Source organism: Alligator mississippiensis, chromosome 12, assembly GCF_030867095.1.
Source record: "Alligator mississippiensis isolate rAllMis1 chromosome 12, rAllMis1, whole genome shotgun sequence".
In the NCBI taxonomy this organism is placed as follows: domain Eukaryota; kingdom Metazoa; phylum Chordata; order Crocodylia; family Alligatoridae; genus Alligator; species Alligator mississippiensis.
The window spans coordinates 50,408,138-50,432,553 of NC_081835.1; the positions used below are offsets into that span (position 1 = coordinate 50,408,138).

The 24,416-nt window shown below is 43.9% G+C and overlaps 1 protein-coding gene across 2 annotated transcripts in view; it reads left to right on the forward strand.

Moving 5' to 3' along the window:
• Positions 1-24,416, forward strand: part of RABL6 (RAB, member RAS oncogene family like 6) — a 74,425-nt gene that overhangs the window by 20,020 nt on the left and 29,989 nt on the right. Inside the window, exons 4-8 of one of the 2 annotated variants that reach the window (XM_006267554.4) lie at positions 11,650-11,702; positions 13,045-13,136; positions 14,708-14,848; positions 16,035-16,140; positions 21,578-21,681. In XM_006267554.4, the coding sequence (XP_006267616.1) occupies positions 11,650-11,702; positions 13,045-13,136; positions 14,708-14,848; positions 16,035-16,140; positions 21,578-21,681 (496 nt within the window). The remainder of the gene's footprint in view (positions 1-11,649; positions 11,703-13,044; positions 13,137-14,707; positions 14,849-16,034; positions 16,141-21,577; positions 21,682-24,416) is intronic. The other variant, XM_019475720.2, reaches the window with a different exon arrangement.

A 24,416-nucleotide genomic window follows, 5' to 3' on the forward strand; every position in this document is an offset into this window, starting at 1 on the left:
GGCAGGGGTCATTGCAGAGCCCTTGGCCCGGCTGTATGAGCATTTGTGGTCATCTGGTCAGGTGCCGGGGGATTGGAAACTGGCTAATGTGGTCCCAATTTTCAAGAAAGGGAGGAAGGAGGACCCAAGTAACTAAAGGCCTGTAAGCCTCACCTCGGTGCTCGGGAAGATCTTGGAGAGAATCATCCAGGAGCACATCTGTGGGAGGCCTGCAGGGGAGATCATGCTCAGGGGCAATCAGCATGGGTTCATCAAAGGCAGGTCCTGCCTGACCAACCTGATTGCCTTTTATGACCAAGTAACTAAATCCTTGGATGATGGTGTTGCCATGGACGTAGTCTTTCTAGACTTTAAGAAGGCCTTTGACACTGTCTCTCACCCCATCTTCATCAATAAATTAAGGGACTGTGGCATTGATGCTTACACAGTTGGATGGGTAAAAAATTGGCTGATAGGGCGCACCCAGAGAGTAGTGGTGGACGGGTTGTACTCAAACTGGTGAGATGTGAGCAGTGGGGTACCCCAGGGCTTGGTCCTCAGGCCTGCACTGTTTAACATCTTCATCATCAACTTGGACAAGGGTGGAAAGCACGCTGTCCAAGTTTGCTGATGACACTAAGATGTGGGACGAGGTGGACACACTTGAAGGGAGAGCGAGGCTGCAAATAGATTTAGACAGACTACACAAGTGGGTAGACAAGAATAGGATGGGGTGGGGTTCAACGTAGACAAATGCAGGGTGCTGCACCTTGGGGGAAGGAATCCACAGCATACATGCAGGCTGGGGAGTTCCCTTCTTGAAAAGACAGAGGCAGAAAGGGATCTTGGAGTCATTATTGACTCCAAGATGAACATGAGCCACCAATGCCAGACCGCAGCCAGCAAGGCCAGCCAGACCTTGTCATGCATCCAAAGGTGCATCTCAAGCCGGTCCAGAGAGGTGATCCTCCCCCTCTATGCGACTTTGGTCAGGCCGCAGTTGGAGTACTGTGTCCAGTACTGGTGGCCACACTTCAAAAGGGACATGGCCAGCCTGGAGAGGGTTCAGAGGAGGGCTACCCACTTGGTGAGAGGGCAGCAGGACAGGCCCTATGAGGAGAGATTGAGGGACCTGAACCTGTTTAGCCTCAGCAAGAGGAGGCTGAGGGGGGACCTGGTGGCTGCCTACAAACTCATCAGGGGAGGTCAACAGCAAATAGCCCTTTTCTCCCCAGCACCACCTGGGGTGACAAGAAACAGTGGTCATAAGGTGTTGGAGAATAGGTTTAGGTTAGAGATCAGAAGGCAATATTTTACAGTTAGGGTGGCCAAAATCTAGAACCAACTTCCCAGGGAAGTGGTCCTCGCCCCTACCTTGGGCAAATTCAAGAGGAGGTTGGATGATCACCTGTCTGGGGTCTTGTGAACCCAGCATTCATTCCTGCCTGTGGCATGGGGTCAGGTTAGATGATCTGTTCAGGTCCCTCCTGACCCTAGCTACTATGATACTATGAAAGGGTGCAGAGAAGGGCCACGCGCATGATCAAGGGCCTGGGGGACAGGCTCTATGAGGAGAGACTTTAGGATCTGGTACTGTTCAGCCTGAGCAAAAGAAGGCTGAGAGGCGACTTGATAGCTGACTACAAATATGTCAACAGAGAACACCAGGACCTAGGTGAGCAAATTTCAGAAAAGGTTCCTCCCCCCCCCCTGGAAAATGCGGACCAATGGACACAAGCTAGTCGAGGAAAAGTTTTGGCTGGACATAAGGAAAAACTTATTTTCTGTACGAGTCACTAAAATCTGGAACACACTTCTGGCAGAGGTGGTGCAGTCACCATCTCTGGTGGTTTTGAAGAGGAGGCTGGACAAATACCTCGTTGAGCTCATTTGAGCCCATTTACCTCCTACCCATGGCAGGGGACTGGACTTGATCTTATAGGTCCCTTCCGGTCCTTCTTTCTATGATTCTAAGGTTACTGAAAAAATGTCAGCTAGTCTTTAAGGCAGGGGTGGGAAAAATACGGCCTGTGCGCCAGATCTGGCCCAACTTATTCAATCCAATCCATGGGCAGGCACCCACCAATTGATTATATCTAGCCTGTGGCTGCCCCGAGTCTCTCTGCATGGGGCCAAGTCCTCTCTGTGGTCGCCCATGGCCCTGGCTAGTGCACACAGTTTCCCGGTGGGGCTGCTTCCAGTGCAGCTGCCCAGGAACTGCTCGGTTTCCCTGTCCCCTCCCCCCCAGCGATAACGATGACTCCTGCCCCTGCTGCACTGTTCCTGGCAGCAGGTAGCACTGGGAAGCCCTGGAGACATATGCTAGGCAGCAGATGCCCAGTCAGGTGGGCGGGAAACTGCAGCCTGGTGGCTCCTGCCCCAACATGCAGGACTCCAACTCCAGCTTCCTGCCGCCTTCCACCCATTCAGGCTGCTCGCAGGTGGCTGCTCATCATGCTGTGTGGCCAAGTGGATGAAAAGTGCTTGGGAGCTAGAGCTGGAGCCCTGCATGCTGGGGCAGGAGCTGCTTGGCTGCAGCTTCCTCGCTGCCTGTCTGGGCATGTGGTGCCCAGCATGCGTCCCCACAGCTTCCCTGCATTACCTACTTCCTGGAGTGGTGCAGCAGGAGGAGGAGGTGCTGCTGGAAGCAGGGGGAACAGAGCAGTACCCAGGCGGCTGTGGCCCCCCTGGGAATCTGTGCGTACTGACCAGGGCTGGGGCAGTGGTATCTGGCAGGTGTGGGCAGGAGCAAATGGGGATCAGCCCCATGTGGAGTGTCATAGGGGGCGGGGATGGAAGGAGGGAGAGGTGGACTTTGCCTGCACTGGACTGTCTGGGCAAGCTTTGCTGCATGTTCCCCCTGCTGTCTTCCCCCCAGGACCTACCATGCGGGCAGCCCTCCACATGCCCCCACACACAATATACAAGAATAAGACTTTTTTTTCGCTATTACACAATAATTGCCTCGATATATGATACTCAAAAAACATCAATCAGGGCAAAATTATTTTTTTAAATAAAATTAAAGTATGTTTGAGTAGATTTTGATTTTTAGTATACAGTTTGTTTTTTATCTATAATTTGTTAAAAGGACATCTGAAAAAATTTGTGTGGGGCCCTCAACAGCTCACCAAAACTCATTAAGTGGACTGCCAGCCAAAATAATTGCCAGCCATCGTTTTCCCAGGTGACTCACAAATCTGGTATGCAGTCTCTGGGAAATTTCACTTGGGGTTTTGGGTTGCTTCTCAGAGCAGAAATACATTTTAAAAATGCCAGCAACTTGTCATCCCAATTGCAGAATAGAATAAGACAAATTGGTATGTGCAGAAGTTAATACCAGTTCATTTACTTTCACTTCTAAAAGGAGAAAGTCTCTGAAATTTAAAGCACGTGTTCTTTCTTTCTATCCCATTCCTGGAAGGCAGAGAACTGTATTTTTTTAGGATCCATGTTAATGGAACAAACACACTTTCTTTTTATGTAGCAAAGGCATTTATGGACCTATTTAGTGTAAAAATACAGATCAATATGATACAACTTGATAATCTTGTGGTTCCTTTATAAACACAGCTCAAAAAGAAATACCAGCTAACCAGTAAGCAATTGTCCGTATCTTGCTGTTTCTTTTTAACACTATCTCATTACATTTCTTGGGGTTTTTTTCTCCCTTTCACCCCCCCATGTGTTCAGGTCAAAAAGTCCTCCAGCGTGATCCTTTGGGTGAGAGCAATAGTAGTCTAGACCTTAGTCTTTTTGTAGTGAAGCATCCAGTGCTGTTGCTATTTAGTGCTTATAAGATCTGAATCTTGCTTTATCCTCTCCTGGCACCCCTTCTAAACATGCATCCTTAGAGTTGTGCCATGGGCTGCATTTACAAGGCTGCATTTGAAACTAGCAACATGATGTTCTGACAATGGCATCTCAATTTTGCATGCTGTTCCCATCCTAAAATTGTTGCCAGCACCCCTAATCCTGAAAAAAGTCTGTCTTCTAATGAAAAAGGAAAATAAAAGAGACACTTATTGACTAATCTTAGCTGATAAGATATGTAAAGTTCATTGAAGACCATGACTTCTCGCTTCTTAAGTTGGGGGGTGATTTAGCTGAATCTACAAAAAGGTGCATGTGAATATCGCAGTGTTCAAATTTGGTCTTGTAGAGCAGCTGATAACCGATCTGCTGTGCAGTGCTTCTATTCTGTGTCTGTGTGGGTTTTGGAAGCTTTAGTATCCTGCGGCCCAAGAAACCTCATTTTTCGTTTTTACTGCCCTGAGTTTTAAATTCAAAAATTTCAGAAGTGTGATGGTTGGTGAGGATCTGCTACTGCTGTATTTCACCAAGCAATGCTTTACCCAGCACCAAGCAATGGTTGTGCCAAATTGACCTTGTTAGTTCAGCAACATGCTTTATTTTCTCCCTTTAGACTAGTATAGGAATGTGGCAGCCAGCTTTGCTTTCCCTGCATGGCTGGTGAGTGATGAACTGGCACTGTTTTGCTTACAAAGTAGAATTCTAGTTTAAGGAACTTTCTCTGTACCAAGATGGAATTCGAGCACTTAGGAAGGTGAACTAGCTTCTGCAGTCTGTGGAAATGCTGGAGAATGCTTTTTTTAGTTTCTTCTACCAGTTTCTGTCTCTTCAGAACTCTTCTTAGTAACTTGCAGACTCTTATTGGGGTACTGTACCTGACTGCATGCAGCTTGTACATGGGCTTTGTGCCTAAAGTTTTAGGAATACTCAATACAATTCTACAATAGACATATTTTTTAATTTGATTGAAAACAAGTCCAATGACATACAGCTATAGACTCTAGTGAATCATGTCCAAGAAGCATACCAACCTTGGAGCCCTTGCTGCCCTTAGTACATTGAGCTTTCTTTTGTCAATACAGGCAGTACAGTCTTGACACATCCTTCAGCTTTGGGGTGTGCTACATAACTGTTGCAGGTTACAAGGTAGAATATGAGGCAGATGCTTGAAGTTCAAGTATTTCAAGAGCTATAGCTAGTCTCTGGTAGCTTGTGTCATCAGTTACTAATTGCTTGATGTAGCTGTTAGCAACTGATCAAGTCAGGATGTAGATTTTTTTTCTTGTTTTGGAGAAGAAAAACAAAACCCTTTATATTTCTGTGGGTCCCAGAATTATGTAAGCTATTGCTGCATAAAGTAAAGATTTTTTTTCCTCAAACAGAACAACAAGAGCTATCACATACATGCAAGGTGCGCTGAGCTCTTTAACAGGACTGCTGTTGATCTGATATGAAGCTGTGCTGCCTGGATACTCGTAAAGGTATCACTTATCTGGTACTGACCCAGTTTTATGGGACCCAGGAGGAAGAAGGCAGACAGCACAATGCTGAGGCACTGAAGAAAGGCACACAACAAATAAAGTGCATTGGTACTGACGGATTATTCGTGCAAATACTAAGTATGTGTCGGTGTTCTAGGTAAAGAACCTGGAACAAGTATCTTTGCCTTCTAGCTGGAAGTTGCAGGGCTGTGGAGCCCACCAGCCCAAGCTATAAACATCAAGGGGAAAAAGCAGTTGAGTCACTCACCTTTGCCCTTCTCAGGCTGACTGTGACCTTTCACAACAAATCTTTCTCACCCTCAGTGGTTCAGTTAGTGACCTATAACACTAACTCCAGTTTAGATCCAGCATTTGACATTACCCCACACATACACATCTCAGTTCTGTTGCGTGTACTTAACAGTGACTTGATTGAAAATGGTGCCTATGAGTTCAGATGTCATTCCTCTCTACTTGTGCAAAGCTGTGTACAGTGAAGTCTGTTAAAGTCGCACACACTGTACATTCCTCATGGAAACACAGGTATCAGCTAGTGAATGTGGTCGGGGTAGTCGCACACTGGTCATTCAAGATGAGTGAAAAATGGTGAGCTGTGAGTAGTGCAAGTGGAGGTCTGTGATTTGTTGTTTTTTGTATTTAACATGAGAGATTTAGGTCTGATCCATAGTCATCTTATAGAAAATAGTGGAGAAATGGTAGGCTTATGGCACTGGAGATGCTATGGAAGTAAAACCTAGCTGAGATGGAGTTAATTAAGTTGGCTAAAACATTTAACATACAGGAGTGCTAAGCAGCAGAAAGATAAGGTGTCTTTTTACTAAGCACCAAAACATCTAAGTCATGTAGGAAGACTCCTGCAAAAGTAGAGGATAAATAGCATCTCTGATCTTTCAGAAGTAAAAAGTAGAACAGAATATGGGGACATGGGCATCTTGAAGGAAAATGAGGTATGCCTCATGGAACAGCGTTGACATATATACCAAAATGCTTTGCTGAAGACTATCAAGTTTGGAAGCCAGTGTAACCCCCTGTGACTAGAGGTGCACCAATACATCAGTCCTATATTGGATCGGCACTGATATAAAGAAAATTGTCTATATCGGAAATTGGCCTGATGTGGCCAGTAAATAACCTGTGCATGCACGCAGCCCTAGCGCGGCATGTAGGCAGTGAGGAGCACAGCCGGCAGTATGGAGAGTTGCGTGCAACTAGTAAGTTTGTTATGGTGGAAGGGAAGGGGGCATGGGGGAGAAGATCAAGGCCCCCATGGTAAAGAGAGTGTGTGGCTGGGGTAGGCACTGCCCATCTGGGGCAGGGGGTTGCAGGATGGAGCCGTGGCTTGTCTGGGGGGGCGCTACTGTACACCGCTTATTCGACAACTTGTCTGCTCATCCGGCAGTTCCTGCTGCTGCTCCTGCCGCTCGTCTGGGAGGGCATGGGTGGGGGGGTGTGCCCCCAGATCTGCGCAGGATGGACAGCAGCGCTGGGAGGGGGGCTGTGGGGTGGCTATGGCGATTTTTGGGGTGGCTGTAGCCCTCCCCCATAGTCCTCTTCCATCGCTGCCAGCTGCCTAGCATTGCCCTGGTGCCAGCCCCAGCCTGCAGGTGCAGCCTGTCCCACCCATGCCCCACGCAAAGCTAGGGCACAGCCCCCCTGCCATGCCCTCCTGGGGTGTGCGCAGCAGTGAGAGCTGGGCAGCTCCTGCCCCAACCTCAGCCCCATTTCTTTCCTCAGCACAGGGGTCTTGATCTGCCTCCCCACACCCTTTTCCTCCCCCCTCCCCTTCTACCACAATAGACTTACCAGCTGCATGCAGCTGTATTGGAAATCAGATCAGTGATGGCTGATATGCCTCCTTAAAAATCGGCTATCAGCCCTGAAAATCTCTTATCAGTGCACCCCTACCTGTGACTCTTGCATAACTCATGTTCACCTCTCAGCAGCATTACACAGCATGTGGCACCGGTTCTGTTCTTCAGAATGTATCCCTGTCTCTCAATTTTGAAGTTTGTACTAATTAGCTACCAGCTATCAGATGAGAAGGTTGGTTAGCTACCATTCTGCTGTGTGCAGTTTGAGATGGCAGGAAGCAATAGAAACATAAATGAAGCTTTCTAATTAATAAGGGAACTTCCCTTAAAAAAAATATGACTTTTGTAACAGCTAAAACTATTTCAGTAGTCTAATATTAGAAATTTCTTAAGGGGTGCTTTCTATGTAGTGCCACTTTGAGTATAAACACTTATGGATTAACATTTTGTGGTAAACTTTAAGAGTTCATGAAAGACACAGTTATTTCCTCAAAAGATTCTGGACTGAAAAAGCTGCTCTGCTTTGGTTTCACAGGAGAAGCACTATTATGTTTTTGCAGCCTCCAAGGATAGCATGTATTGTATAATCAGTGTTTTATCCTTGACCTACACAAAGAAAAAATGCAATACATTTTTCCCCTTTGCTTCACATGTAACATGTGCCAAAATGTTTGTTTTACAAGCAGTCACTCCATATTTTTCAGATGAATTAAAGACTGAGAATAAAATGGCTATAAAAGCATTTAATTTCCTAGCTGTGTGGCTGGCAACAGACACTTTTTAAAAGTCAACAGCAATGAGTTGCAGGAGCATTCAAACCGTCAGAATAGGTTCTGTTCAGGATCAGCTGAACTCCTGTAAATTTTAATGAAGAGTTTCAAATCTTTCCTCTCTCATTCAGTACCTTTTTGATTAGGAGCATCTGGAGTGAGGTTAGTTCAGAACACTTACAAAAAAATCACTCTTTTTAACATCTGGAACAATCCCAATATCTACAAAGTAATGTAAGAGCACTCACAAGAGTTGACAGTAATGTTTAGTCTGCAGTGTGCCTCAGTTAGCTTGACTCTATGAACAAATGTGAAGAGCTGTGGGTATGTCTACACTGCTGCATAGTGTAGTTCCCCAAGATAGCTTTAAGTAAGAATCCAGCTGAATTGGCTCACATGATGCTGCCAGCTGCCAGGGCTAGACTGACTGCAGTATCTGAGCCTGCTCATTTATTAGTAGCTGCTGACAGATGTTCAGTTAAAGGCATGATGGGATCAGATCTGCGATCCTAACAGTTGTGCTTCCTGCCATGCCACACGTGTATGACAGGAGGTGGGATTGCAGATCAGACTGCTGGTGCCAGGAGAGGGGGGTGGGGATTAAGATTAACTGGTTATTCACCTTTTAAATGTAATGTCTGCCAGGGGCCAGACATAAGTCTAGCTTTATACCACAATGCATTCTGTAGTGTAGACATACCTTGTGCTTTAGCTAGTGTTTCCCCAGGTGTGGTTTGCATTTCCTGGGGGAGAGCAGGGGGAGCTAGAGGGCAGAAGACAGAGTTTTTTAATGCGCTTCCACTAGAATGTTTTATTTGATTAAATTGCTTCTCTTTTAGCTAACTGCTTGCCTGTGCTACTTGAGGCAGCTCACAGATGTGTGTAGAGTGTCTAGATTAGCATGCACAAATATATTCACTACCTGGAATGACGCAGCAATCTGGTAATTCTAGTTAAATTCTTCTGTAGATAAATGCCCATTTGTTCTGCAGTCTCTTTCCTTAAAAAAAAACAACAAAAAACGGGGCCTCTAGTTGCTATGATTGCACACTATAAAATGGAGAAACGTGACTGCCATGGAAATGGTGCAATCTGAATTTGCAGAGAGCCTGAAACAATAGTGCTGACAAGTGAAGTAGCCCATTCATTTTAATCCCATGTCATTAGTACTTTTATATGCTAGCATTATAACTTGTTTCAATGCTCATCAAAACTGTTAGAAATGAAAGGAAGTATTGTAATGTGCACTTCTCACTAACTTATGACCAATCGTTTTGTTGCCCTGAGTAAATAGATTTGGGAGTAATTAGCTTCTCCCTCCGTCTTGCAAATCAAGCACAGGAAGGCAACTTAATTTTGCTGAGAAGAAATCATGTCTAAAGATCCTTGCAGAACCCAGGGAAGTAAGAGATTTTATTAGGGACAAATAATAATATTGCCATTTCATAGAATGGAGAGAGCTGTTTTAGTTTGCAGTCAGGCAGAAGGCAGAGTAGAGGTGCACCTTATAGACTAATTGAGTTGAATTGAAGATGCATAAGCTTTTGTGAGCAACAGCTCCTTTCATCAGAAAGCTTATGCATCCCTGGTTCAGGTAGTCTATAGCAGTGGTTCTCAACCTTCTTTGTACCAAGATCTATTTGTAAACATCAATGGCCAGTCCCAACCCAGTGCCCCTCACTCCCAACCTGCTGCCCCCCACCCCCAGGCCCCAGCCCCACAATGTGTGAGGCAGGGGGTGTGTTTGCTGGTTTAAATCCTTGGGCAGTAGGACCTGTGAATGCCCCAATTTTTTTTTAACCCATCCAAACACAAAAGTACCATTATTTTGATTTGCCTCACAGTGTCAAATCAGGGCCCTGTTCCTACAGTACAAGAGACCCTCAGTATTTCCTGCATAATAGTGATAAGCAGACGGTATGGGAGGGTGGCATCCTAGAAACTGACTGGCTTGGAAAGACATGAGCTTGTATAGACAACAACCTACTTTGTTGGATGCTAGGAATGGATTGCTTTGCAGTCCACTTTATTTGGCTGAATGTGATTCCTTCCATGAGCAGGGAGGTCATTATTTGTGTTAGTTTGAGGTCAACAGTGATAAGGGATAAAATTGTGACTGGTTTGCAGCAGACTTGCTGCTTTTCCTGATGCTTTTCCTAGTGTCCACCTCCACGATTGCAAATAAAAACGCTAACCGTACATCACAGGTTTCTTGCCATTTGTTTCCTACATTTGAGAGAGATGTTCCCCACTCCCTAGTGGGGGCTTGAAATACTGACAAAAATGTGAATTTGCAGTAACTATCTTGAGTTCCAGTATGACGGTTACACATAGTACTTACCAGTTTGGCAATATGACTTTTCTGACATGGGTAGACCATGTCTATCTGAAACACACTGTTGCTGCTTGTGGCAATGAGTTACCAGGTGACACCTTTACCCTTTGTTTTTACCCTACTAGAGAATATAGAGCTAAGTGCCAGCAGAATTAATGTGCTGTTTCTCACACACTTTAGCTGAGCACTTCCTGGCTTAGTATGCAATACTAGCATTCCTTTTAGGAAATGTGCAGTAATCCTTAACAATTTTTTTGAAAGACTTATTAAAATAAGCCCCCCCCCCAAAAACAAAACAAAACAACAAGCCCTTTATATGATATCTTAGATACAAAGAGAGGACAGAGATTTAGGAATTGTATTTTAGTGTGGTCCTTATTGGTGCCCATCATGTTATGAGATGAGTCCCTCTAGACTTGTGGTTGGTCCCTGGTTAGCCTACTAGAGGAGAGTTTTTCATGGCATGTTTTCTAGTGCTTTGCTGTCCAACCCAATGCCAAAATGTCTCAGGTGCTGGGTTTTGCACTCCTTGTAAAAGATGACTGCTCTGTCTTCTAGATCTTACCGTTAAGCTTTATCCGCTGAGTTTAGCGTAAATTTGCTCTGTACCCTCCTAGGTGGGAAAAATATGTATTGAATCTAGTGTAAAAGCTCTATGTGGTTGTAAATTTACACATTTTCATGGTTATATTAGTCATGGAGAATGCACCTTCCCTTAGGAAATAACTCAGGTTCTAATGGACAAGTTGATTGAAATTGAAGTAAATCAAGGCTTTCCACTTGGTGATTTTTAAATCAGTCCATGCTGCTCCTTCCTCCACCTCCCTCCCTTTAGGTACTTGCCAGCTGTTTGTCTTCTCTCCACAGTACATTTTCAGCTCTTTCTAGCGTTTCCTCAGAAGCCAGTTTTGGAGGTCAAATTCACTTAGTGCGAGTGAAACCACAGTACCTAATGGACTCTGAAACCACATTTAAAGTGTTCCTAAAGCTTTCTTGGTTTCTCCCAGGCAGAGCATATATTTATATGTCTGCCTTTTGTCAGTTAATTTGATTGTGCAGTTGAGTCATGAAGTGTTGCTGCACTTTACTGCTTTAGCCCTGGCAGGAACAAAAGGTGGAACAGTCAAAACCGCTCTTCGTTCTGGACTAAGAGAAAGCGTGAGACTGCATTCTTTGTATTACTATTACTGTTTACTGCCAAAGGCACAATTTAAGCTGCAGCAGGCTTTCTATTGACTTTGTCATTAAACAATAGTAGATGTATTTCCCACCAAGGCATGCTTGCTCTCCTCGCTAGTCCTTGAGCTTATAGTGTGAAGGTGGATTTTTGCTTTAGAGGTCAGATGCAAACCCTGTGGTCCTCTACAAGGACTCAGTCCTGGTGGGGAATTCTCTACCCAAAGCTAAGGCATCTTTCTTTTGTAACTTCTCTTTTCAAGGAAAATGCAAAAAACGAGGAGATGGTTTGAAACTGGAGAATGACCCTCAGGAGGTGAGTCACTGTTAGATGCAAATGCCTCCCTGTTTCTATTGTTAAGTGATTGACAGTAGACAGTGGGTGTACAGGTTCTGAGTATATCATCTCTCCATTCATGGTGATCAAACTGGAACCTTCAGACCAGGCTGCCGGGGACCATTTTTGCTGCCAGTGCCTTGCTCCTCATCACTGTTATTTCTCTGCTGCAACTCTCCTGCCACTTTCCACTCTCTTTTGGGGATGAAACATTTGTTGTTTGCTCTGACTTTGTGTCTGTTAAGCCAAGAATAGGGAACCGAAGAGAGACTGTTGTGTTTCTTCTTCAGGAACAAATGGTTTATGGTCTCCTCATTAAGAACTGTGTTGCTCATAGACGGTGTAATGGTACCTCTGTCTGCAGAACCTCGCAAATGAGCAGCACTCCATAATGTATTCTCTCACAGTTCTGTTGACATCAGTGAACCAGTTTCTGCCAAACCAAAAGCCACTTTGGCTAGTGGACAGAGGAATTGATTCTTGTCCAGTTCAATGATTGATGTTCCCTACCAACTGATGTGTAGAGAGGACTTTTGAATGCCAGTCTTCTCTGATCTCCTCTGTTAGTCAAGAATGAAGCTTTAAAGATGTCCATCTCCCATGGAAAAAAGGAGGCATGAAATGCATAGTGTGGGGCTCCCATGAAGGCACAACACACAGCTGTTGTGGTACTCAAGTGAAAAATACATGTAATGCTTGTGAAGGGAAACTTCCTATTGGAGTCTAGCCCTTCAGTAGGTATTGGAGTGCAGTGGGTACCAGCAGATCCCTAGTAGGCTAAGGAGCCCTCTGCAAAGTACTGACATCTGCAAACGTTCAAATTCACTAATGATCAAAACCAAGTTTGCTTCCAGAAAAATACCATTTTCATTACCTAGGGGAGAATCACCATAAGCTATCTCTTGGGTTTATAGAACAGTAGCTGAAGCACAGTGAACATTTAGATTTACAAAGAAACAAAGAGGGAGTTGGTTTCTGTAGATTTGTTTTGCTTATTGTATTCTGGAGCTGTATATGGAATCAGATTGTCGGGAGAGGATCTGGAGGCGGGGGAAACGTTGAGATTGCAAATACTAACATTATCTCTACTACTTTAATCAAGCACTTGGGTTTACTGAATGCCCTGGTTGCTTTCAAATCCTGCTTGCTCAGAGAGGGTAAGCAGTGAACTATGAAGTACCTTGCTTAAATGATGGGCTTTTTTTTGTGGAAACTCTCTCACTGGAAATGTTGTCTGTCACCCAGTGCCAATTGTTTCTTTTACAAGCCTGAAATTATAAACACTGAAGTATTGCTTGCTTGTGTGTCTTTCCATCCTCAGGCAGAGTCAGAGATGGCTCTGGATGCAGAATTTTTGGATGTGTATAAAAACTGCAATGGAGTAGTGATGATGTTTGACATCACCAAACAGTGGTAAGAAAAGAGTGCATGCATGCACACTGCAATTTAAATTTATTTAACCAAAAGTGACTTCTAGACCTGCGGTTTGTGTACTGATGCCCTTAAACTGATGCTCAATCCACTGAGCTGGAAAAAGCTCATGGCCATTAAAATTGCTTTGTTTGCTGGCCTGTTTTTTTAATTTACTCCTCTTTCAAACACAGTTTCTTTTGTGCTGCTGGGGGCTGGGGTGGTGTGTGCGCTAAGGTATATGGTTGGCAGCCCAGAGGGCGCAAGATTGAGGCCATAGCAGAAGCACTCATAGCATGGCCTGCCAGATTCCAATGACTCTGAGTTCTGCTAAACAGCTTGTCACAAGGACACGAAAAAGGAAAGGACTACACCGCTATCTGAAGGAAATGCAGAAACGGCATAGTTCCAGCTTCAAAGAGTGTGATAGAGAATGGGAGACCATGAATAATGAGGAATGGGAAAGAGGGTTCAAAGGGAATGTTGAAACATCTAGGAACATGGATATTTCCAAGTGCATAGATTTACATGTAGAAATGTTGGGCTCTTCTGTTTCCCATCTAGTTGGGAGGATGGGAGGAATATGGAGGTCATGGTTGGGAAAATGAAGGGAAAATCAGCAGTGTAAAGGTGTGCTGGAACCTAGGAAAAAGGAAACAGAGTTGTCCTGATGGGACAAGATCACTGACTGGCCCACGCCAGTGTTGCTGCCCCCTTCAGTTAATTGAAGGTGTGGAGAGGAAATTGCTATCTCTTTAGCTTAAAAGATGATATGGAGCCATAAGAGGAAAAATCACTATCGCATTGCTTGGTCTCTCATAGCTCCAGTATCCTCCTTTCTGTAGGCCTTAACTCAGAAGCAGTTTTATTTGACATGCTCTTTAATTTTATTTCAAGCCATTGGCAGACTGCTGCACTCCAGAACATCTAGACAAATGAAGGACAGAAACTAAGACTCTTGTTCATTGCTATACCAAATCAGGCTATCCAGACACTTAGGTATAGAATAGATCGTGCAGTGTATCTGCAGTGCATCAGTACAGCCTGTATCAGCCTAGTTCTGCAAAGCAGGGACCTTTAAATGCAGTCCTATTAGGGAAAGACAGGATTGGCCCTTGGTTAGACCAGTGCAGCTGAAATGGATTAAATGGAGCATATAGCTTATGGAATTCACTTCCACAGGGAATGAACAAAGTAAATAGTTTAGGAAACTTGCTGATCACTTATGTACAGATTGTATTTGCACTAATTTTGATCTTGACAACAAAAACGATTGATATGTAATGCAGATCATCAGCAGGGATAGGGAAAAAAGTCTTGTCTTGCTTCCTCAAGAAACTTTCTATGGGTTCTTGCTTGAAAGTAGAGTATGGTTGGTTTGTTTTGGAATGATGCTTTCTATGACAAGTGAATACTGCCTACATAATTTTCTGAATCTGGGCTTTTAGATTTTCTTCCTTGCCTTGTGTCTTTTATGGCTTGTGCATGACTGTGAATAGAGTAATATTCCTGATAGGTACAATTCACCTCCAGGTGTGCCCATACTCTTTTCTGTTTTGCTTTTTTTTGTAAAGGACATTTAACTACATATTGAGGGAGCTTCCTAAAGTGCCGACTCATGTTCCAGTGTGTGTGCTTGGGAATTACCGAGATATGGGAGAGCATCGGGTTATCCTACCTGATGATGTGCGGGATTTCATTGACAACCTAAACAGGTAAGCAAGGCTGGTGCTGCCATTAATGAGGAGCAGCCTTTACCAATCCTGGTAAAGGTCACTGTAATTTCCTAGACATGCCTGTGCCATTGAACTGCAGCCTTTGGTAGTTGTCCAACCCTGGGGTCAGACATTGTTTTGATATCCCTTTGTTTTGTACTGGGGATTCTGTTTTAAGCAATCATTGGCTCTTCCTTTGCCTTTCTGACCTTAAAAGGGATTCTTAGCTTTACTTTCACAGCTGATGAATGTCTTGGGTAGGCCTTTCAGAATTGCTCTATTTGGATAGGATTAAACTTCACCCCATTTTTAAGGCTATCTTTTTGTTGCTGAAAATTCCCTGCCCTGACTCTTCCACCAGCATCCAGGCTCTAAGAAACCCAGCCTTGTGCTGCTAGTTTCCTCAATCGTACTCTAAAGGCAGACCAAGGCTAGTGCAGCATTCCAGCCCCTGGTCCCGGCCAAACTGTTCTTTTTTGATGCCAGTTAGGTAGTCACTTTAACATTTCTTGACACTGAGCTGTGAGACACCACACTCTTTAATTGTAGATATTACCCTGTTGGTCGGGAATTAACTGATCCTTTTTGTATTGCCTTTCTTTCTGGGAATGGCTTTCAAAATAGTTTTTTTAAAGGTTGTCTTGCAAATTTCCTCTTGCTCACGTATGTCAGTATCAGACATAAAGGAATGAAATCTATCAGAGGGGAATGCTTAATATTGGACAGTTTTAAACATGCTATAAATGTTATTGCCTATAATGAACTTGTGTAAATAATTCCAAGTGCTGTGATTTTTTTTTTAAATAGTTAGCTTAATTTAGGTCCTTTTCTCCATGAGAAATGAGCTTGCACAGCTGTGAAATACCCAGTTCAGGAAGCTGTTGCCCTGGTGTCCCAGCGAAGCGACTCTTAGACTTGTCAGGTGCATGACGCTGAAACACAACAACAGCTGCACCAAAGCTTTTCTGCCTGCCTTTGACTGGAATGAAGTGTTAATTTTGGCTTCTTTAGAGCTGTAAACAAAATAATGAGCCCCTGGCAAGATGACCTGTCAGCCTAAATCCTGGTGTTGAAGTGTCTCCTGGGAAATGAGAGTTGCTCATGAGAGAGAATTTGGCAAGTGCTGTGTCTGTGTGCATTGTCAGTCTCTTCTGTATAATTCTCTTCTCTTTACCTATTGGAACAGACCTCCTGGCTCCTCATATTTTCGCTATGCTGAATCTTCTATGAAGAACAGCTTTGGCCTGAAGTACCTGCACAAATTCTTCAATATCCCATTCCTACAGCTGCAGGTAAGTTCCAAGGTAATTCCATGGGGCAGAGGGTCTGCATGGGAGAGATCTAACCCTTGCCACAAGTGAGGGAGCTTGGTTTTTAAGCTGTTAAAAGAACCTGTACAGTCCTTTTGCTTTCCTGATTGACTGTGAACAAAGTGACTGTGTATAGTGCCTCCCCTGATTTAAACAGGTCTTTACTTGTAAAGCAGATGTTCTTAACTACACAGTTGGAATCTTGTTAGCACCGTATATAAGGTTCCCAGGATTACAAATGGGATGTGAGGAGGAAACTGCGTATATTGCAGTGCTAATAGGTCAGCACATCCAGAATGTTATATAAACTTTTACACACAGGTATTTATAATGTACAAATTTTAAGTGTTGCCCATTGGTTAGAATACCATTCAGAAAATGTTTGCCAGGGGGCTGAATGGCTGAGGGGAAAACAGGTAAAGAGTTTTTCATATCTCAGTCAGTAGTTCAAATATGGTAGTTATAAATTTTTACACTGTGATGTTGTGTTAGTGATCTGTCTGGTTCCTTGTGGATCTGGTTTGTCTCCAGTTTTCCTTATCACTGACTGCTTTGTGGGCTGCCTCAGTGAAGAGGCAAGAACTGAATGGACCACAGAAAATGAAATGCTATTAACACATTTTGTGGGGTGATATTCTGTGCTTTTTCTAAGGCCTGAGGATTTTAGTCTGCAGATCATTCATTAGATAAATCTTCACACACTAACGTGTATTTTCTGAACAACAAATCTAGCTAAAATGCTAGCTCAGGCTAAGTTCAATTAAGCTAATATTAGCTACCAAGTCTGTGGTCCACAAAGCTCAGACATTGGAAAGAAATACTTCAGAATGGAATTTCACTATGTAAGAGACAGTGCAGTTCAGTTAAATAGTAAAGTGTCCAGAGAGAAGCTGCAGAAGTCTAACACTCTCATCCATCCCAGTCAGTTGCATATTTGCAGCAATGAAGTGCCTTCCTGCAGAATAAGCTGTTCCCAGGTTATGCTGCAGTTGCTTTCTTGCAGGGCTTCCCCTTCAAAGAGATGTGGGTAAGAGACAAGACAGCAGCAAGAGATTTGTGCCAGATGCACTGGATATCTGATCACCATTTGCATTGATGTTCTTAATAGTCTCTATGCAGAATGATTTTCTTAACTGGTGACATAACCAGAAAGTGCTTATATCGAATATAATAAGGTAACTGAACCAAGACACGAGGTAAAATCACAAAAACAACGGTTCACATGGAAAGGGAAAGAAAGTGACTTGGTTTTATCACTTTGAGGTTTCTTGAGTTGCTACTGTTCAGAGGAGGCAACATGAATGAGAAGACCTGCATGCAATTTCAGAGTCTGCTCTGTACAGTAGCAAATATGGATTTTGGTGTGTTTGTCTGTAGCAATAACCATATCAGTTATTAGACCATGAAATTTGTGTATGAAAGGATGCTGTACAGAGTTAACTTGTTTTAGGCGACTCTAAAATGACTTCTCAGGTGACCCCTTGGGTTCCTATAGATGCATTCAAACAGGGCTAGAGGCAGGCATTTGACTGGTATGCATGCATCATACTTGCTTAAAAATGCCAACCGTTTGCATTCCTCTGATTACCTCAACCTTGAAAGTGGATTTATTTGATTTACTCTTTTTCTGTCATTCAAAGGAGAATGTGGCTGGATTGCAGTTGTCTCCTGGGCCTTTGTTTTGGATAAGCAATGCCTAAAAAAATAAGAGCTTTCCAAACAGAATGACTGAAAATGTATTTCTGCTCCAATCCCTGTGATCATATCTGGCTTTCAGGCTGGTATTTTCCTGTGGATTTTCAAGGAAGTGACACTCAAATATCTTTGTCTTTGCATCTGACCATGTTCTTTGATTTTATTCAGTCTTGAAGGCAGTTCTTAGTACCCCATTAAGATCTAGATGCAGAAGCCCTCAAGTAGGTGTGCATTGCTTTCCTGAGTGCATTCCTCCCCGTCTCCGAGTTTAGGAAGCCCACAATGAATATTTCTTGTGTTACTTTATTTGTAGTCTGGCCTCTTGTCAAATTTTAGAAACCTTCCAGAATGGAACTCTGAATATATTTATTTTGGATTGTCTTCTTTTGAATTCAGTAGAGACAGAAGTGGGCTCCCTAAGGCTCATTGAAGAGCAGAAGTACCTCGTACTATTAGAATTGGTGGGATTAATGGATGCTAGATCTAGTTTCTAATAATAGTGTTCTTGTTTTTGGGGGTATTAATAATCTCCAACATAAAATAGCCACCCAAAGTAAGGTTAAAGTAGGAGGATTCTATGCAGTGTACCATGCAAATCTGGTTTAGTCAGTTAGTTTGCCTGGTGGAATGTCTTGGTATACCTAATTCTAACCTTGCAGAGGTCTTGGGAGGAGGGGAAGATGTTGGTAAACTGTGTTAGCTCTGTATTCTTCAACCAGCATGTGGCATTGTGGCTTGGTTTTAAATTACACTTTCCCATCTTCATCTTACATTCATGCATCTTTCATCAAGGAAGCAGAGAATGAAACTTATACTCTGCATACAAAGCAAGTCCTCTCCAGCAGCAGCAGCAGCTCCTCACTTATTTATATGTTCTCTTTCATGGGGTGGGCTTACTGTTTTCAGAAAGCAGTTCAGTGCCTGGCATACTGGCAGGCCTTTTTATAGCATAAAGCAGGACGTGTTAATGTGGTAAAACCATTTCCCCGGCTCCCTTCCCCTTAGATGATTCCACTATAAAGAGGCAAAAGGCTACAAAAAGATACTTCAGCTAATTGTCTTTTTCCAGTGGAGCACTGAAGGTGGCATTCAGCTAGAGCCAGAACTGAGTTTGCTTAGTTCTACTGAGTCATTAGTGCTAAAAATAAGTAGTTTTTAAATATTCTGATGATAAGATAGATACAAATCAATGGTTTAAAAAAAAGAGAATTGTTTATCCATGTTTTTAAATTATATTTCTTTTATTAATAAACCTAATTTAAAACTTTAAATTGACAAGTTTTGTTTGTCTTAAATTTGCTAAAAAAACTTTAAATTGAATTTAAAGCTGGTGCTGAGCGTGGGGAAAAGCAGCCCCTCGCCTGTCCCATGTCCGGCGCTCCCTACTGCAGGTGCTCGCAGCCCACACAGGGCTTTCTGGAGCAGGCACAGGCAGCCCCACACGGGCTGTGAGCGGCTGCAGCGCGGGGTACTGGCCACGGGGCAGGCAAGGGGCCACTTTCCCCCCTGCCCGCACTCAGCTTTTCCTCGGGCTCTTTCCCTGCCCAGGGTCCTCCCCTGCCCTCCCTTCCTGCCCCCCCCCCCACTTTACCTGAGATTCTGGCTGGGGCAGCCATGTGCTCCCAGGCCAGAAGCCCCACCTAGGGCTTCTGGGGCCAGGCAGGCCCTGCTGTTGTGGGAGCCCGCCAGGCTTACCCTGGGTCCTACTGCCCTTGGTTCCTGTCATTTTTTTACAGGAAACAAGGGCATATGAATATTAATTTTCAAAATCTTCTTAGGGGCCCCGCAGGCCAGATAAAATGTCCTCGTGGGCTGGATGCGGCCCGCGGGCCATATTTTGCCCACCCCTGATTTATACACATGCAGTGGGAGTGAGAGAGGGAGAAAATGGTGGTGGTGCACTTTTGAACTAAAACACGTCAGAGGTGCTTTAGTTCAGAAGCGCATCACTACCATTTTGTGTGCGCGATGCACATTTCACCACTTACACAATTGCGCACAGCACAGTTCGCCTCATCTCACGTGAGGAGCAGACTTGATTAATCGAGAATGCTCTGAAGTGGCAGATCTCTGGTGTGTCACAGGGGGGAAAAGTATGTGTATAAATGCCTTTGTGTTTCAAGTTAGACTGTAAGGTCTTGGTGATGAGAACTGTTTTTACAGTTTCTGACACAAGTGGGTCCTGATCCAGGACCACTGCCACTGTACATTAGAAGCAGTTTGCATGAGCAAATACTGTGACCACTTCCTGTACTTTTTCATGTGTAGGTGTTGGGAGAGGAAGACATCATTGCCCCGAGGCAGTGAAAATGTCACTAAAATCCTAACAGTACATCAGCAAGCTGTTGATGAAGTTGGTACATGAGCAGTTGCTCTGTCAGAATCGGGTTCAGCCTGGTTTGTTGTTGAGGGATTGGGAGGGGGCTGTGAGGGAAGGCGAGAAGAATTGTGCCCTGCAATAGGAAGCTGCAAGCTCAAGGTTTTGACGTTGGAGGCTGCAAGTCAGCACATGTAGGAGCCATTGGGTGGTATGCGTTTGGCACCTTAACTCGATGTTTCTTCTTAAACAAAAAAAGCCCAGTAATTAAATAGTTAATGTTTTAATTAAATCATCATCTTTTGGTTTTTACAACTAACAAATTAAGTCAAGGGGCCCTGTTCGTGCCTCTGAGTAATGACTCTGGCTGTCTTCAGTGTCAGGAAGACAGCCCAGCATTGATTTATCAGTATTGCCAATCATAGGCATTCAGAACACATACATCAGGTCCTAAAATTGACTTAAAAATCATGAGAGTCTAAACAACCAGCAGTGGGTTCATTTGTTCTCTGGTTTTTTATTTGTTTTATTTGGTTCAGGTCTCAATTTCAAGCTAATTTCTTCAATTGGGTAAGCTAGACACTTTCCCTTTCTGAAAATGGAAGCTGACATTATGTAATCTGCATGAGTTCACAGACTTAGAGCTCTGAATGCAACCTGTTCATATTTATAGGGCTTTCTTCACAGAAATGAAATCTAGAAACAAATAGTTCTTAAAAGCTTGATTTTTGAAGTGCAGTCCATAGAGGGTAGTTTCTCTGGCACATGCCATCACTGCAGTCGCAGCATACATAGGGCCCTGCCAGTAAAGACCAGAGAAAACGATCAGACAGACGCAATGCTGATACAATTTAGAAGTCAGCCTCCTCCAGTTGTCTGCCATTTGTAGACTAATTTACAAGGGCAGTTGGGTTTTGTATTCACTCAACTGGAGGACCAACTTAAGTCCCACTAGACAAGAACGATCTGTGACTCAGTGCACCGCTGATTCCTCTCTCCTGGTGCTATTGTGAGACTTAATTGTTGATGCTAGAAACTCAAAAAATCAAACCAAAAGCATTGTGCTACTGATTTCCATAACTGAGTGATTCTCAAGTGCAGCAGTCTTTCTCTAGAAGCTGTATATTACTGACCTGTAGCCTAGAACAGTGCTGCTTTGTGAACCTACTGTTTTTCATATTTGCTGAGTTTCTGGGTTAACACCCCTTGGTTCCTCCTTGCCTTCCACTGTGCTGTTTTATTTATGTTGAATGCCATGCCATGGGCCTTAGCTGCTGTTTTATTCATTAGTGTGGGTAGAATGGCGATTGCCTATGCTGATACAAGATCTCGCTGTATCCTGTGAGCTCATGGATCTGTTACAGTGACCCTTCCTGCTTAGTCCTGTCTTTATTTTCCTTTCTTCAGAGGGAAACATTGCTACGGCAGCTGGAGACAAATCAGCTAGATATTGATGCAACGCTGGAAGAACTCTCAGTGCAGCAAGAGACAGAGGACCAAAACTACGAACTGTATGTTACTGAGACCTTTCTAACTTGTTTGCTGGAATCCAGGGAGCACCTGTCTGTTGGGAGCCTTGAATTTTACCACAGTCCATGACATTTAGCTTTGCTGGGGAGTCCAGCGGATAACAGTTATTTGCTTGGCTATTTCATTTAGAACTTCATGTAAAATGAGACTTCTCTGAAGCAGAGCCTGCTTGTTGGATTCTAACTGTGGGTCTGGTTCCTTCAGGCACATGACCTGTGGGGAGGGCAGTGAAGGTATAGCTGAGTAAGATGAAATGGTGAGGTGCTAATGAGGCAGGCAGCACGTGATACGAGGATTAGAGACGAGTACATCATAGTGTCTAATGATGAAAAGGCTTACTTATGGTGCCCTGTATTGTGTTAGTAGGTACACTGGTTCACCCTGTTTTGGCTGTAGCCTTTCAGCATCTTTTGTCATAAATAGTTATTTACCTAAATCTTTTCTAAGATTCTTGTCGTTTTTTGCTCCCTTTAAATGTTTTGTCTAGAAGCTTAAGTGTGGTCTTATCTACCTGCCTGTATATGCTGCTGTATATGCATACAGTCATAGCTGGTCACTTCACTGACTGGAGCGAGCTTTTTACTTGTGTCAGCCTTACAAAACCAGGACAGTGAGTGGGGAGTACATTTGCACTCGGGCATGATCATCAAATCTGTTGAATAAGTTCCAACTGCAAGCACGTGGCATGCAAGTTTTCAAGCTCCAGAACGCATCTGCAATGCAGGTGTCCTTTTGTTAAAACTGACTGACTTGGAAATCAGTCAGTAGCTATGGAATCTCCCTGCTGTGTGATTTTTTTTTTTTTTTAATTGGCTTTTCAGAGTAAATCCGAGGTTCAGATTCCATAGCTTCGAGCAGAATCCTTCCCCTGTTTGTACAACACTTTGAAATACTTAGAATCATAGAATAATAGAAAATTAGGTTTGGAAGAGTCTTCGGGAGGACATCTAGCCAACCCTTTACTCAAAGCTGGACCATCCCCAACTAGATAATCCCAGCCAAGGCTTTGTCTAACTGGGTCTTAAAAAACCTCCTAGGATGGAGATTCCACAGCTGCTCTGGGTAACCTGTTTCCAGTGTTTTACTACCCTCCTAGTGAGAGAGTTTTTCCTAATATCCAACCTAAACTTCCTTTCCTGTAACTTGAGACCATTGCTCCTTGTTCTGTGATCTGCCACCACTGAGGACAGTCAAGCTCCATCCTCTTTAGAACCTCCCTTCAGGGAGTTGAAGGCTGCTATTACATCCTTTCTGTCTTCCCTTCTCCAGACTAAATAAGCTCAGCTCCCTCATAAGTCATGTGCCCTAGCCCCCTAACCTTTTTGGTTGCCTTCCTCTGGACTCTTTCCAATTTGTCCACATCCTTTCTGTAGTGGGGGCCCAAAACTGGGCACAGTACTCCAATTGTGGCCTCACCGGTGCTGAATAGAGGGGAATAATCACTTCCCTCAGTCTGCTGGCAATGCTCCTACCAATGCAGCCTGGTATGCCATTAGCCGCCTTGGTGACAAGGGCACACTGTTAGCTCATATTCAGCTTATTGTCCACTGTAATCCCCAGGTCTTTTTCTGCAGAGCTGCTGCTTAGTCAGTCGGTCCCAAGCCTGTAGTCATGCATGGGATTGTTCTATCAATGCAGGTGCCTTGACTAAAGGCACCTGCATACCTGTAAAGCATTATTTCCAAAGTATTGCAGTCCTGTTTCTGCAGGACAAATGGTTTAAGGTGAGATTCACTAAGTCATTGCATATATAAACTTTTGTGGGCAGTGTTCAAAGGACACTGTTGCAGTGTCTGAGCTACCAGATCATTTTCTATTGGTTGGGGTGGGGAGTTGGTCTGAATATTCCCAATTCATGATGGACTGGTATCTAACTAAAATGGTCAAGATCCCTGCCATGGCACAGTGTTTTATGACACTGCTGTGCTTCCATGAGTACTTCCACTAACTAGTAGCTAGTGTTGTGGTGACAGGGGGGTGAATAACTAGTGTATTACTTATTTGTATTTGTGGCAGGGCGTGAGTGTAGGACCTCATTGTGCTAGGTGCTACACAAGCATGGAACAAAAATAGGTGCCTGCCCCAAAGAGTTTACAGTGCACTTTGTGCTCCTCTAGGCTGTTGTGTTCGGTAGTGACGAGAGACTTCAATAGAAACTGCAGAGAGGCACTTGTATAAACCTCAGTGAATCTAAACAAGTGGTCAGTCAGTGTGTCAGTACTTCTTCCATTCTCATTCTTGAATCAGCTGGCAGCTGTTGAAACCACTGAAAAGAAAGGGCCTGCATATCCATATGTAACTCAGCAATACAGCATGACTGAGTAGACCCTTGCACTTGTCCTGTGTTAGGGGTGCTGTGTTGACAGCAGAGGACTGCTTCTTAGTAGCCAAGAAAGGCTCATGCTGCAGGTGCTTGTGCTTTCTACCTGGGTAATTGCACATAGTGGGGCAAAGGCATGACGACTAACAAGTAGAACTGGTTTGTTTGCATGGAAACAAACTGTGAAAGTATTAGAGAATAACATCTCTTGGTTGGTTTCTGGATTAGCAGGGAAATTGAAACAAACATAGCTGGCCAAATTCTGCTTGTTTTGTGACTGTGGATGCCATAGTCTTAGCTTCTTCAGGTGTATACCTGTGTATTTGAAGCATCAATTAGCCAGAAGCCTTTTCTTTCAGAAAACATTCCTTTTATAACAGGATCTTTAAGATATTC